Genomic DNA, 13,791 nt, shown 5'->3' with positions numbered 1-13,791 from the left:
AGCAGAGCAGCTAGCGGCAAGTGGTAATACATGGTGGCTGCTTCTCACCCGATCCTCCGGGCCCTCCGACATAGAGACACAGATGCTGGAGTTGAAACACACCCGTTTATTGTAGCAAGTGGGCAAGGTGGGACAAGCCCCGGAGCAGCTGGACAGCCTGTCATGACAAAGGCTCCTCTCCTGTGTGTGTGGGGGGGGATGGGGGTTTTACCTGTTGCTCGTTAGACCCATTAACGAGCAACAGGTATACAGCCACACTGATCTTGGTTCCAATTACCTAGACCCACGGCAGGTGTGGCGGCTCAAAGGTGAGTAGTTGTGAAGAGCTTCAGTCTCCTGCTGTGGTGGGGGAGATGGAGCTGGTATGCTGGGGCTGGTGGAAGGTGTCATGGGGGATGGTGTCAGGACTGTCTCATTGTCTTTCAAAGCCACTGTAGAAGTTGTTCAGGTCGTTGGCCAGGTGTGAGTTGTTCATAGAGTAAGGCGTTTTTGGTTTGAGGTTAATGATTCGTCTGAACCCTTTCCAAACAGAGGCAGATTCATTAGCTGAGAACTGGTGTTGAAGTCAAATTGAGTACAGTCATTTAGCATCTCGCACCTCCTGGATTAACCTGTACTTAGCCAGTTTAAACATGTCTCCCTCCCTACTCCTAAACGCCTCTTCCTTCTCTGACCTTAGCTGTCTGAGTTTAGCTGTGAACCAGGGCTTGTCAGTGTAACTCACCCTGGTATGTGATGGTACACAGCTCTCCTCACAGAAGCTGATGTATGACATCCCAGCCTCTGTGTATCCATCCAGACTGTTGGTAGCAGTCCTGAAAACGTCCCAGTCGTTGCAGACCAAGCATGCCTGAAAATCCTCCACAGCTTCACTAGTCCACCTCTTTGATGTCCTCACCACAGCTTACACAGCTTTCATTTCTGCCTGTATGCAGAAATCAGGTGGACAATAACGCGGTCAATGTGTCACAGTGCAGCTCAGGGACAGCGTGATGGGCGCTTCTTACTGTGGTTTAACTGTTGTTCAAAGAATTCTCCTCTCTGGTGGGGGATTTAATAAACCGTCTATATTTGGGGAGTTCATGGCTGACTTTGTTAAAGTCGCCAAGGACAATAACTAAGGTGTTCAGGTTTGTTCATTCCACACACGTATCTGATCAGTGAGCATGCGCTGTGTTTCCTGCACGTTGGCTTGTATGTAAACACCGACCAGTATGAATGAAACAAACTCACGGGGAGAATAAAAGAGTTTGCAGTTAATTAAAAAATATATTCCAGATTAGGAGAACAGTGGTGTAGGATCACTGTCACATTGTTACACCAGCTACTGTTAGGGTAAAAACACAAACCTCCACCTTTTGTTTTGCCGCCGGAGAGTTCTGTGTCCCGATCCGCTCTGAAGAGTTGGAAGCCTGCCAGCTGCAGCGCAGAGTCCAGTATCGTTCCACTCAGCCATGTCTCCGTGAAGCACAAAACAGAAGATGGAGAAACGTCTCTGTTCTTCCTGAACAGTAGCTGAAGTTTATCCAGATTGTTTCCCAGTGAACGCATATTAGAGGGAAATATTCCAGGTAACGCTGTGCGATGTGGGCGAAGGCACACAGGCGCACCGGCACGTCTCCCTCTCCTCCGGTGTTTCACTGTGCACAAAGGTGAGCGCACCTTTGACCAGTATGTTCAGGAATTCCAGGGATGTGGCGATGAAAATTGGAAATAAATCCACAGGGGTTGTAGCCCTGGTGTTCATGAGCTCTTCCTTGGTGTACGAGTTTTTCACAAAAAAAGTAAATTAACAACAAAATAAGACAAAACAACGCGCACCGACACACCGAGAAGACCGTATGAGGCGCCATCTTGTTTCAGCGTAATTAGCTGGTCAAGTGAATTTTGTTGTCAATAACTATTCAGATCAGGCTATTTTTAGCTGAACAAATTAATGAGACAGACACCAAGCAAAATTTGATGAGCATGTATTTCTCGATTTTATTGGAAGACAGATAGCCATATTTTATGACTTTTTGTAATATGTAAAATAAGACAGGTTTATTATTCAGCAGCTTCTTGTCCCTAGGGAAGAAACAAATGAAAGTAATCAATATCAACTGAAGACACATTTAAAAATGTTAAAATCAATCCATATGGACTCAAAATGCATTTACCTTTCCAGAGTCACGGCTCTTGGCCCTCAGCTTGTTGACCTGAGTCTCAGCAATATCAGCACGTTCCTCAGCCTCCTCCAGTTCATGTTGAACCTTTCTGCACTTGGACAGGTAAGAGTTGGCCTGTTCCTCCTGCAAAATAATCCCATTTGTATTCAAAATATAGCTAACATTTTAAAAACAAGTATTTTTATGTATCTCATTTAAACATACCGCTTCCTCAGCCTGCCTCTTGTAGGCTTTCACCTTCAACTGCAGCTTGTCTACCAGATCCTGCAGCCTGGCACCATTCTTCTTATCCTCCTCAGTCTAATGTACATTTGAAAACATACAATTAATAGACTGCATTAAAAATGCATATTATATTGAGCTGTTATCATTTTACATTCAAAGTGACTACTCTATAAGGACAATGTGTTGCACTCTACCTGGTAGGTGAGTTCCTTCACTCTCCTCTCATATTTGCGGACACCTTTCACAGCATCTACTCCACGTCTCTGTTCAGCCTCAACTTCTGTCTCCAGCTCACGAACCTTTAGAGTAGAATCAGAAATAAATTTGCAAAATAAATTGTTAAAATATCTCCATCAACCAAACAAATCACTGTTTAATGTACACTATAAGGTCAGCTCCATACCCTGGATTCCAGTTTCTGGAGCTGCTTCTTGCCTCCCTTCATGGCCAGGTTCTCAGCCTCATCCAGACGATGCTGAAGGTCCTTCACTGTGACCTCGAGGTTCTTCTTCATCCTCTCCAGATGAGAACAAGTATCCTGCTCCTTCTTCATCTCTTCAGCCATCATGGCAGCCTTATTTTGAATATTTTTTAAACATTAATAAAACATCTTACAGCTGTTTGCGATGTACAGAATAATATGTCAAAACAACAAAACTGCATTAAGCATACATCAGTGATGGCCTTCTTGGCCTTCTCCTCTGCATTCCTGGCTTCCTGGACAGTGTCGTCCACTTCACTCTGGACTTGGACCAGGTCGGTCTCAAGCTTCTTCTTTGTGTTCAGAAGGCTGGTGTTCTAAAATAAAGGTTTGTTTAGGCAATTCAAATCATGATATGAACACATTAATGCAAAATGAATTGACTGGAGAATTCCTGAGTGAAACTAATACCTAATTAAGTGAAATTATATTAGTTTACCTGAGAGTGCAGCAGTCCAACACGTTCACTAGCATCCACCAGCTCCTGCTCAGCCACTTTGCGGCCTCTCTCTGTCTGTTCCAGAGCTGCCCTCAGCTCCTCAATTTCTGCCACCATGAGACCATTCCTACGCTCCACCATGGCAGCCTGCTCCTTGAGGTCTTCCTGGGCTCTAAGAGCGTCATCAAGGTGCAGTTGGGCATCCTGATGTGGAGATTGTGAAAGTGAAAAACTAAATGATAAACCTGATTGCCGGGACACATTGGTGTATGAAGCTGGTTTGTGCCCTACCTTGAGTTGTCCCTGGACATTCCTCAGCTGCTTCTGGGCTTCAGAAGCCTGGCGGTTGGCATGACTCAGCTGAATCTCCATCTCATTCAAGTCTCCCTCCATCTTCTTCTTTATTCTCAGGGCATCATTCCTGCTCCTGACCTCAGAGTCGAGAGTGCTCTGCATGGAGTCAGTCACCCTCTGGCTGTTCCTCTTGATCTGCTCCATCTCCTCATCCTTCTCAGCCAGCTTCCTGTCCACCTCACCCTTAATCTGGTTGAGCTCCAGCTGGACACGCAAAATCTTGGATTCTTCATGCTCCAGAGTTCCCTTTAGATGAAAAAAATATATATATGGTGTTATACAGTAAACATATTTTCTCTGATATCTCCAATTAATGAAATACAAAAAGAGAAAAGTTTTAGGGAAAAATATTATTCTGTTTTTCACCTCAGCTTCCTCAAGAGCAGTCTGGATCTCAGACTTCTCTGTCTCCATCTGCTTCTTGGACTTCTCCAGCTCATGGATGCTCTTTCCAGTCTCACCAATCTGTTCAGTTAGGTCTGAAATCTCCTCTGCATTGACAATTGAATATTGTAATTAATTACTAAGTATTGCATTGTTGTTGATTCATTATATCTAAATGACATGTTAGTTAATAATGACTCACGTTGCAGGTTCTTGTTTTCACGTTTCATGGTCTCCAGCTGATCCAGAGCTTCTTCATAGGAGTTCTTCATCTTGAACAGTTCAGTGCTGAGAGAACGAGCCTCTTTCTGAGCTCCCTCAAGCTCTGCCTGACCCTCCTCGTATTTCTGCTTCCATTCTGCCAGAACCTGTATAGAAATTTTGATTAAATGAGAAATGTCTTGCATTTTGTGAAGCTATCTTTCACTATGTAATGATAGTTAATTTCGACGCACTTTGTCAAAGTTCCTCTGCTTCTTGTCAAGGTTGGCAGCCAGTCCATTGGCTCTCTCCACATCAATCATGAGGTCCTCAACCTCACCCTGGAGTCTCTGTTTGGTCTTCTCCAGAGAGGCACATTTGGAATTCACAGCTTCAATCTGTTCCTCAGCCTCCTGAAGGCGCTGGGCAAGCTTTTTCCTGTTAATGATTTACAAACTATGAGTATTGTAGTATTTTGAAACCAAAGCATAAGCTGGTCGAAAGAAAACCCTTTTTCATACTTTGCTTCCTCAAGCTCCTCTGTGCGCTGGATAGCATCAGTTTCATACTTGCTCCTCCACTGAGCCACCTCACTGTTGGCCTTAGACATTCCACGCTGCAGTTCAGCCTTGGCCTCCTGCTCCTCCTCAAACTGTTCCCTCAGGAGATCACAGTCATGGCGGGCTGATTGCACACCATGTGCAAGAGCGTTTTTAGCCTGTAAAAAAATATATCAAAATGAAGCTATTTCACTGATACACAATTACAGTATATATAGCAATTAAAATGTTTCATTGTTAGCAAATTAATATGAAAATGATTACAAAAAATCTGGCTAACCTTGACTTCTTCCTCAGTCTGTCTCTTCAGCTCCTCGATCTGCTGTGTGAAGGCCTGCTTTCCTCTGGTCAGCTGAGAGACAAGAGCTTCTTTCTCCTCAAGCTGACGACCAAACTCACCTGAGTTTAAATTATGAAAAATAAATTATCGAAATTGTTAAAAAGGTATTTTCGGAAATGCACATTTGTCACTTTTTGCAAAAGTAAATTTTAATGTAGGTTGGATATCATATCAGCAATCATGCTATATATCATATTTAATAAACAAATACTTGCCATTCTCTGTCATCAGTCTTGCTCTCTGACCACTGATGTCATTTATCTGGCGAACGTTTTCATCATTCTTAGTCTTGATCTCACTCAGCTGGTCCTCAAGTGTACGGCACATCTTCTCAAGATTTCCCTGTGAATGAATGTTTAAACATTTCAGGGTTTTTAGTTCCTGTCCCTCTATAATGACAATGGTATTTGAATTTAATTAAATTGCACTACCTTGGCCTTAGCAACTGCCTCCATGTTGCTGGAGAGGTCATCGATCTCCATCTTGTATTCACTCTTCTCCTTTTCAAGCTTCTGCTTGACACGCTGGAGGTTGTCGATCTGCTCTCCCAGCTCTGCAACACTGTCAGCCTGCTTCTTACGGAGAGCAGAGGCAGTGGATTCATGCTGCAGGGTGGACTCCTCAAGGTCACGACGCAGCTTCTGGAACTCAGCCTCACGCTTCTTGTTCATCTCAATCTGAGCAGCAGTGGCTCCTCCAGCCTCCTCAAGCCTCTCACTGATCTCTTCAAGTTCCCTGGAGAGGTCAGCTCTCTGCTTCTCAACCTTGGCACGAGCAGCACGCTCAGCCTCAATCTCTTCCTCCAGTTCCTCAATACGAGCCTTTATAAAATGTAATATTCATGAGAGTAATATATATGTAACTACCAAAATATCTGTATCCATGATAATCTCCTATATTTTTTTTTATAGCAAGCGTAACACACCTGGAGCTCTTTGATTTTTTTCTGCAGCTGAGCACCCAAGGATTGTTCATCTTCAATCTTACTCAACAGCTGGCTTGTCTCAAAGTCCTTCCTGATGATTGAATTACGGAATAACATTCAAGTTTATTTCTGATATTTTACTCACAAAAGAGAATTTCCTTAGTTTTACATTACTTCTTGATTTTTTCATCGGACTGCTGCTTGTCATTCTCGAGGTCCATGATGGATTCCTGAGCCAGTTTCAGATCACCCTCAAGCTTCCTCTTGGCCCTCTCAAGGTCCATACGGAGCTTCTTCTCTTGCTCCAGAGAACCTTCAAGCTGCATATTTATAATTTTGCTTGTAATTATTCAATATATGTATGTCCATAAATTTACATATTTTGATGTGATTGATTTGTTGAACTTACATCATCCACTTGCTGCTCCAGCTTGGTCTTGGCCTTGGTCAGAGTGTTGACTTTGTCTTCCTCTGCCTGCAGGTCATCAAGAGTCTGCTGATGGGCCTCTTGGAGGGCCTTCTTCTCCTTTGTCAGCTTAGCAATGCTCTCATCCTGAGAGGCCATCTCCTCAGTCAGGTTCTTTACCTTAATGCCCAAATAAAATTCTTAGGATTGGTGATTGTTTTACCATCATGTGATAATAATGATTGGCAATAAATTTACCTTGTTCTCAGTGGCATGTTTCTCCTTCTCCACTTTGGCCAAGGTGAGCTCCAGGTCATCAATGTCCTTCTTGAGCTCAGAGCATTCATCCTCTAGTTTCCTCTTCTTTGCAGTCAGCTCAGCATTGATTTCCTCCTCATCCTCCAGCCGTTCAGTTGTCTCTTTGAGTTTGGCCTCTAGCTGGATCTTACTCTTGATGAGTCCCTCACACCTCTCCTCAGCATCTGACAGATTCTCTGTTTCCTAGTTTACATTTTAAATTGCAGGAGAAGATCAATTTTCCTTTGCTATGGAAATACTTCTTTATACTTCAAAGTTCTATTGTTTTTATTTACTTACAGATGCCACTTGGAGCTGCAGATCATTCTTCTCCTGCAGAACAGAAACCATCTTTTCCTCCAGTTCCTTCTTCTTGGCGAGGGCAGCAGCCAGGTCTGATTTCATCTTGTCATAGTTCTCCTTCATCTGGGCCAGCTCCTTCTCAGTCTCAGCACTCTTCAGAAGAGGCTTGATCTTGTAGTACACCTTCATCCATGGCCAGTGTTTGACATTCATGAATGAGCGAACGTTGTACTGGATGGTGTAAATGGCTTCCCTATGAGGGAAAATATTTGAAATAAATCAGTTACATTGGCATCACTTAACGTTTGGTGCTTGATTTCATTACATTTACCTCCTCTCCGTCATCTTCACATACTCCTTCCTCATGACATAGCCACGGCAGAGAGCCTGAGTCATTGTTACCAGAGAAGAAAGCTTCTCATCTCGCATCTCCTCAAGAGTACCCAGCAGACCAGCTTTGAAGAACACCTTAGAAATGTAATAAATATTTCATATAAATGACCATTATCCCTGAATTTATTCGATAAAGAATAGCATCATATTTAGGAATTGGTTACCTTGGTGTGTCCAAATTTGTACTCGTCATTAGGCACATCAATTGATCCGAGCAGTTTCTCAGAGGCCTTCTTGTTGTCAATAAATTGGCCCTCAGGGATGACGCTGGCATTCAGTACTTTGTACCTTTTGTAAGAGGTAATGTCAATCTTTGTTATATTGTTAAACCAGTCATTTATTTCTATGTATGTAAAAATTAATACCTCTGCTTGAAGTCAGCATAGAGGATTCTGCTTGGGAAACCTTTTCTGCAGATTCTGATACCCTCCAGTACACCATTACACCTCAGCTGGTGGATAACCAGGAAGTTCTCCATCAGACCTGTGGAATAGTTGTGACAAATTGATCATTACAGAAAAACCAAAAGCATAACATGTCCAATTTGCTTTCATTTTAGGTCTTAAAGAACCCTTTATAAATAATATTAAAAGCACATGTACCAGGTGTTTTTGACTCATTGGGAATCAGGCAACGCACAAAGTGAGGATGGGTGCTCCTCAAGTTGGTCATCAGTTTGCCCAAGTTGTCCTGTAAATATGAGATTGAATCACATAAGGTAAATTAAAAGGTATATGTTGATTTAAGTAACAAACTTACTCTTATTGTTATTCATTCTTACCCTGAACTGTGAGGACACCGTCTGCATGGAACCACCCTTCTTCTTGCCTCCCTTCTTGCCACCACCACTTGCCTCTGTGAATTTGATGATGATTTATTAATTCATTGTCAGGACATTCTTCTTTTACCATTCATTTTTTGAACATGTTATTTGTATAATAAAGTAAGGAATAACTGATGTGTATTATTAACTATGTATAAGATCTTGTAATATTCAGGAAGATCTAAAAATGTTATATTGATCATACCTTCAGCAGAAACAGGTGGATACAGGACAGGCAGCAGCTTAACTGCAGACTTCTGGTACAGCTGTATAACAGAGTCATTCAGGGGATCCTTGTTCTTGTCCAGCCAACCAGAAATGTTATAGTCCACAGTTCCAGCATAGTGCACCAGGGAGAAGTGGGCCTCAGCTTTACCCTTGGCAGGCTTGGGCTTCTCGAAGGCTTTGGTTTTTCCAAGATGTTGGTCATACAGCTTGTTTTTGAAGGTAGTGTCTGAAGCCTTGGGGAACATGCACTCCTCTTCAAGGATGGAGAAGATGCCCATTGGCTTAATAGGAGGAAAGTCACAACAAAATATTAGAAATAATAATAATTTGAATGACACTACGAATAGTAACATATCTAATCATTAGTAGTACCTTCTCAATAAGCTCAATACACGCAGCCAAGTCCATGCCAAAGTCAATGAACTCCCAGATGATGCCCTCCTTCTTGTACTCCTCTTGCTCCAGGACAAACATGTGGTGGTTGAAGAACTGTTGCAGTTTCTCATTGGTGAAGTTGATGCACAGTTGCTCCATGCTGTTGAACTGGACATGGCAATAGGATTATTATTTTTATTGGCATTTAAAATCAATATCATAAATATATTAGATTGAAATAACCTTTTGAATATTAGCAATACTCATATTGATACCTACATCAAAGATCTCAAAACCAGCAATGTCCAGCACACCGATGAAGAACTGCCTCGCCTGCTTGGTGTCCAACATCTGGTTGATACGGATGACCATCCACAAGAACATCCTCTCATAGATGGACTTAGCCAGGGCACTCACTGAGTTATTGACCTGAGAAAAATGATTTATATACACATGTAAATACACATATAACGATGTTAATCAATGTTATATGTATTACATTTGTAAAGTGTCCCAATATTAAATTGAACTATCCTACCCACCTGAGGTACAGTCTGTCCCTTGGTGACATACTCATTTCCGACCTTCACTCGGGGGTAGCAAAGAGCCTTCAGCATCTCAGCTGAGTTCAGGCCCAGCAGGTAGGAGATCTTGTCAGCCTCTGAAAATTGATATCGAAGGAATTCCGGGAAAAAAAGAACACGTTAGGTATGACATTTTATAATATACAGAAGAACTACTCATGCAAAAATAATTGAAAACTGATACACTTTGTCATAAATTTCAACTGACCCTCGTTGCCATCTGGTTCAGCCTGTTCCTCACGCTGCTTCTGCTTGAACTTCATGTTACCATGGTGAAGCACAGCACCAGTAAATTTATAGATGGCCATCTTCTCTTCATTGATGAAACCCAAAATGTCGATGGCAGTCTGTAATCACGATATGTGTTAACCAGTAATTATTGATAGTTTTTATTGATAGACTGATAGTTATTTTAATTATTAGCAGATATATGATTACAAAGGTGAGGTAACAAAATTAAGTTTTTGTGGTGGTAGAAAAGGCTTTGTAAATGACCGACATCAGTAGCATCCAGCTCCTCTTTGTCATCAATACTGGCCACAGTGATCTGACCCTGACTGCACATGGGGAAGTCGTAGGGGTTGGTGGTGATGAGCGTCATTTCTGAGGATTAAACACGTGAACATGTGTTGATTTTGTGAATGCAGGTGTTGAGTCTGTTTTTAGATACTTGTACTCAAGAAACCACAGTGAACAAACAACAGTGCACAATCCCCGTTCAAGGGCATTCATTTACAGATGAGAGTTAAAGTAAGTCTCATTCTAATTTTAAATTAAACCGCAAGATTCTCATTATGTTAACCTAAGTTAAAGGTTTATTATAAGATGAGAATACATTCCACTACAGTAACACACAGATATTAGAAATTCATTTTACCAATAATCTCAGGTTTGTGGTTGGTCATCATCTGGTAGAAGATGTGGTAGCCTCTCTCATCTGGAAGCTGGAATGTCACTCTGGACTTCTCCAGCAGATCTGTAAGAATGGTTCATCAACCAAAATCTACTCCAAGTAAAATAACAGTCAATATATTTTGCTGGATACTTACATGTCTCAATATCAGCAGAAGACAGTTTGCCAGTTGTGCCAAAATGGATTCTGATGAATTTACCCTGTTTTGGAAAACATCATGTTTACTATTTAGAAACAGTCAGTGACTAAAGATCTCTGAAGGGTTAAAATTCTCTGTACTTACAAAGCGAGAGGAGTTGTCATTCCTCACAGTCTTGGCATTACCGTAGGCTTCCAGCAGGGGATTGGCTGCAATAATCTGATCCTCCAGGGAACCCTGTCATCCAAGTTTGACATTTTAACATTTCTATCAATTAATTTTTGTCGTTGGTTTAATCAGCTTATTCATTGTAACAAACCTGAATCTTTCCTGAGTCTGGCTTCTTGGGTCCTCCCACAGAAATCGTTGCAAAGTATTGGATGACACGCTTGGTGTTCACAGTCTTTCCAGCACCAGATTCTCCACTTGTTGAAGAGAGATTCATTAACAGATGATTTTTGATTGCTGTTTTATTAATATTATTCCAATACATGTAAAACTTACGTGATCAGGACTGACTGGTTCTCACGGTCTGTAAAAAATTATGAAAATATTTCCTTCTATATTTAATGCCAAATTAATTTCATAATTTGTAACTATTCTTGGAGTGCACATACCAGTAAGCATGTTCTGAAAGGCGTTGTCAGAGACAGAGAAGATGTGGGGTGGGGCCTCCATACGCTTCTTGCCTCTGTAGGCATTCACAACTTCCTGGTCATACACTGGGAGCCACTTGTAGGGGTTCACAGTGGCACAGAACAGGCCAGAGTAGGTCTGAAAAGGATGAGATTCAAAAGAGCATTGGAACTCTTCTGTTGATGCTGTATTTAAATACAAATCCACATGAATCAGTAGGAAGGTAGACTTTCTTACGTAGATCATCCATGCTGCATAACGCTCTTTGAGGTTATACAGCACAGAGGCTTCATTGAGATGGGTCATCATGGCCATATCCTCAATTTTGTCGTACTTGGGAGGATTCATGGGGGTAACATCGTCCTCCTTGACTGTTTTTTCCTGAAATATAAAAAAATATATATTTCGTTTTTAACAGTGAAAGCAGTTGCAATTTTTTTTAATTTAATATATTTGAATGCACTACAGCCCACCTCCTGTGTGTCAAGCACTTTCACAGTGACTTTGGCACCATCTTTTTTTGTGATAGTACATTTGACATACAGCTCCTTAGCATCAGTCACATAGGCAGCACTTTTGGCATCAAACGGTTTGCTTTGAGCCTCGATCCTCTCCTTCTCTGGCTTACGGAGGTAAATGGCAGCTTTGCCGTAAACGGCCATTTCTGCATCCGTACTCATGATGATGGATTACTGTAAAAACAAATTGAAATTACTTTCCTTACAGTCACATATATATTGTGTCTACGATTGTAACAGTTCTTCTGTTTAAATTTGAGCATGCCTGTCTGAATTCTGTACATTCTGAATTTTCAATACATTACCTTTTTGTCCTCCTTAATCACAAACTAAATCTTCACAAGTGGCCACCTTAAAATGAAAGAATATTTTGTGTTGTATATTACCCTACTAAATTAAATAAATTACTGATTCTTATTAACACTTACATACAAATTCAGAATTATTTACATGAAAATAATTTACATTCAAATTACCAACATCGTGACACAGTCACATTACAAAAGTGTAAACACCAGTCAATGAGTTACTGCTCTGAACTTGATTATTGTTAATCATGTTATTTTATTGTCCTATTTTTTATATTGTATATATTTATGACTGCAATGCAGGCAGCTGAAGCATCAGTCTCACTTACCACCAGTTGGGACCTCCTGAAATCCCCTCCAGTCTCTGCATCCCTTCAAGAGCCCTCTTATATACAGGACATTCTGCAGAGCAGGCACAAACTAGATATGGTCATGGTTTTGAAAAGACTCACATGGATTTTGATTTACATTGGGCATTCATTGATGCATCTTGTAATTCTAATGAATTGTGGAAATTGTATTTATACTATAACATAATTGTCTATATAATAGTTGTTTTTGAGTGATGTACCTAAAAAGACACACCTTTTTATATTCCTGTGTTAGATTTACATTAAAAAAAAACTGACAGCTTTGCTAATTTTTATCTTTGTTTATTAGAAGTTTAAATTTGTAAATTAAGTAAAGTCTATAAATAATACTGGTATGCAACTTTGCCACCATAATAGGCAATCCTCCAGAAATGCTTGTAAAGTTTTATGAGACCAAGTCATATACCTCAATGAGGGACACGATATCCTTCTGTAGGAGTAGTGTTGCATGTATATATAATTTTTATTGGTTTCTCCACACTGCTTAAGCTCTTCACACTGATCACACACTTATCAATAATTTAGTTTTTTGGTTTTTTACCTTGTATGTATGCCTCCTATGTTCACAATAGTAATATTAACCTCCGTTTCTTGCAGAAATAGAATATATATCTGAACAAGTTAACAAAATGAATAAACAAACACACACACAGACTCTCTCTCTCTCTCTCTCTCACTCACACACACAGGCACACACACACACACACACACACAGACACACACCTGGGTTATCAGACACCTATACAGTATATACATTACATCCACAATGATGCCCCAATAATGCACATAGCAGTTGTAGATGGTGCTTCAATGATTAGGTTCTTTCTTCCAACCCAACTGGGATTTTTCTGTGCAGTTTGGATTTTCTATCTATCTTCATGTGGGTTTCCACCCACCCTAAAATACATGCACACCAGCCACACTCCAGCCAATGCACATGACATTGGCTATAGAGATGGTGTTGGTCCCAGGATGCCATGCTATGGCTGCAAACTGCATATGTAGGATAGGCAAAACAGTGCAAAATTCCTCATGGGGATTATTAAATGTACTATTCTCATAGATACTACTACCATCTTTTTATGGGGAAATTAATCATATTATCATGTCAGCCCTGGGGTCTCCTCCCAGTTGGCTGTCCCCAGAACACCTCCAAAGGGAGGTGCCAAAGGGGTGAATCCTTACCAGATACCCAAACCACCTAAATTGGCTCCCCGACCTATGTGGAGGAGCAACTGTCCTGCTCTGAAGTCCTTCCAGATCACAAAGTTCTCAAGCTTAGACTGAGACAAACAACCATACAGAGGAACCTAATTTTGGCGGCCTGTATCCAGAGCCTTTTTCTTATTCAATACCTGGATCAAAAACATGACCAAAGCTTGACTGGTAAATTGAGAGCTTCACCACTCAACTCACCTCT

At 41.1% G+C, this 13,791-nt stretch overlaps 1 protein-coding gene across 1 annotated transcript; it reads right to left on the bottom strand.

The window, feature by feature from the left end:
• Window positions 1-872: 872 nt before the first annotated feature.
• LOC307243002 (myosin heavy chain, fast skeletal muscle-like) lies at window positions 873-11,854 on the bottom strand (the record flags this gene model as incomplete). Its single annotated transcript, XM_080017652.1, has 40 exons — window positions 873-925; window positions 1,350-1,458; window positions 2,160-2,291; window positions 2,373-2,468; window positions 2,588-2,692; window positions 2,797-2,967; window positions 3,066-3,191; window positions 3,314-3,517; window positions 3,605-3,913; window positions 4,034-4,158; window positions 4,254-4,419; window positions 4,507-4,690; window positions 4,774-4,970; window positions 5,093-5,211; window positions 5,368-5,494; window positions 5,584-5,973; window positions 6,078-6,168; window positions 6,252-6,397; window positions 6,487-6,663; window positions 6,742-6,984; window positions 7,081-7,336; window positions 7,415-7,551; window positions 7,641-7,764; window positions 7,842-7,959; window positions 8,079-8,166; window positions 8,258-8,331; window positions 8,505-8,808; window positions 8,900-9,070; window positions 9,182-9,331; window positions 9,445-9,563; window positions 9,695-9,833; window positions 9,986-10,089; window positions 10,364-10,462; window positions 10,536-10,599; window positions 10,683-10,775; window positions 10,858-10,963; window positions 11,043-11,070; window positions 11,156-11,312; window positions 11,412-11,555; window positions 11,648-11,854. The coding sequence occupies 40 exons, from the start codon at window positions 11,852-11,854 to the stop codon at window positions 873-875; spliced, it is 5,952 nt and encodes a 1,983-aa protein (XP_079873778.1).
• Between the last annotated feature and the right edge of the window lie 1,937 nt (window positions 11,855-13,791).

The sequence above is a fragment of the Zeus faber genome, assembly GCF_960531495.2.
Source record: "Zeus faber genome assembly, chromosome: 17".
NCBI lineage: Eukaryota > Metazoa > Chordata > Actinopteri > Zeiformes > Zeidae > Zeus > Zeus faber.
Note: the sequence above shows the minus strand (reverse complement) of the source record. Positions and strands in the feature narration are given on the sequence as shown.